Here is a 1,882-nt window from a genome sequence, read left to right as displayed (position 1 = left end):
CTTCCCTTTCTCTCCCTTCCCGCTGCAACCCCATTTCCCTTCCCTTCCATTCCCTTCCTCTCCCTTGCTCTCCCATTCCACTACACACCCCATTTCTTTTCCCTTCCATTCCCTTCCATTCCCTTCCATTCCCTTGCTCTCCCTTCCCACTGCAACCCCATTTTCCTTCCCTTCCATTCCCTTCCGCTCCCTACCCACTACTCACCCCATTTCCCTTCCATTCCATTCCCTTGCTCTCCCTCCCCACTACACCTCCCATTTCCCTTCCCTTCCATTCCCTTGCTCTCCCTTCCCACTATACCCCACCTTTCCCTTCCCTTCCGTTCCATTCCCTTGCTCTCACTTCCCACTACACACCCCATTTCCCTTCCCATCCATTCCCTTTCTCTCCCTTCCATTCCCGTGCTCTCCGTTCCCACTACACCCCCCTTTTCCCTTCCCTTCCATTTCCTGTCATTCTCTTCCATTCACTTGCTCTCCCTTCCCACTACACCCCATTTCCCTTCCCTTCCATTCCCTTGCTCTCGCCTTCCCACTACAGTGCCCTTTTCCCTTCACTTCTATTCCCTTTCCTTACCTTCAATTTCCTTGCTGTCCCTTCCCACTACACCCCCCATTTCCCTTCCCTTCCATTCCCTTGCTCTCCCTTCCTCATACCCCTCCATTTCCCTTCCCTTCCATTCCCTTGCTCTCCCTTGCTCTCCCTTCCCAATGCACCCCCTCTTTTCCCGTGCCTTCCATTCCCTTGCTCTCCCTTGCTCTCCCTAGCTCTCCCTTTCCACTACACCCCCCATTTCCCTTCCCTTCCATTCCCTTTTGTATCTTTTTACTTCAGGGATACTTTAAGCATTGGTGTTCTTTACTGAGGACTTTTCTTCCCGCAGTCTGTCATTTCTTGGCAGGGTGGGTTAAATGCTAGTCATTGAAATTTAAATTAGAATAGACATTGTATTGGAACAGAATATGATTGTTTTGTGGTCTTAAATCTGAAACGGCTTTTCTCCTTGGGCTTTAGGTACTGCATTTGTTTAATACTGACTTTGGAGAAGTTTTCAGTATCCAGTCTCCTCGTAGGAGAGAATGAAGTTTTCTGGAGGACTTAATCACGAGTCAAGCTGCCGCTCAACCTCCACTTCCAGAAGGAAAGCATGAGAGGACATTGTGCATCTAATCATTAGCGAGGATGGGGAGAGGCTGAGAGAGCTGGGGCTCTTCAGCCTGGAGAAGAGAAGGCTCGGGGGGGGACCTGATAGCAGCCTTCCAGTACCTGAAGGAGGCCTGCAGGAAAGCTGGGGAGGGACTTTTAATAAGGGCAGGTAGTGACACGACGAGAGGAAATGGCTTTAAACTGGAAGAGGGTAGAATTAAACTAGGTATTGGGAAGAAATTCTGTTGTGAATGGGCCCTCCCTGGAAGTGGTCAAGGCCAGGCTGGACGGGGCTTTGAGCAACCTGGTCTAGAGGGAAGTGTGCCTGCCTATAGGAGGGGTTGGAACTAGGTGATCACAAGGGTCTGGATTTTGTGTTCTTGTGCAGGGAATCTTGGTGGCATGGTTGATCATCACCGTAGCTAACACTGCATGGGCAATTTTGACGTGCTTTGACTTGCCAGCGCTTTCCGTTGTCTCCGCTTGTCTGGAACCTCCTTGAAGTGTATGCCTGACCTGGAGCTCTTTTCTTATTTGCTAGCTTCTGTGATATAAAGAAGTGTGCCAAGGTGATGGAACAGCTTGTTCTGGATGCCATCTCCAAGCAATTGGAAGAGAGGAAGGTCATCAGAAATAGTCAGGATGGATTCAGCAAGGGAAAATCGTGCTCGACCAAGCTCGTAGCTTTCTGTGATGGCATCACCAGCTGGATAGATGGGGGGAGAGCAGTGGAAG

The 1,882-nt window shown here is 50.2% G+C and overlaps 1 protein-coding gene across 1 annotated transcript in view; it reads left to right on the top strand.

The window, feature by feature from the left end:
- The window catches only part of LOC110401604 (rho GTPase-activating protein 32-like), a 5,625-nt gene extending 4,052 nt beyond the window's left edge, over positions 1–1,573 (top strand). Inside the window, exon 9 of the mRNA XM_021402947.1 lies at positions 1,536–1,573. Coding sequence (XP_021258622.1) covers positions 1,536–1,573 — 38 coding nt within the window. The remainder of the gene's footprint in view (positions 1–1,535) is intronic.

The sequence above is a fragment of the Numida meleagris genome, chromosome 1 (assembly GCF_002078875.1).
Source record: "Numida meleagris isolate 19003 breed g44 Domestic line chromosome 1, NumMel1.0, whole genome shotgun sequence".
NCBI lineage: Eukaryota > Metazoa > Chordata > Aves > Galliformes > Numididae > Numida > Numida meleagris.
The sequence above is the reverse complement of the archived record's forward strand: the minus strand, read 5'-3'. Positions and strand labels throughout refer to the sequence as shown.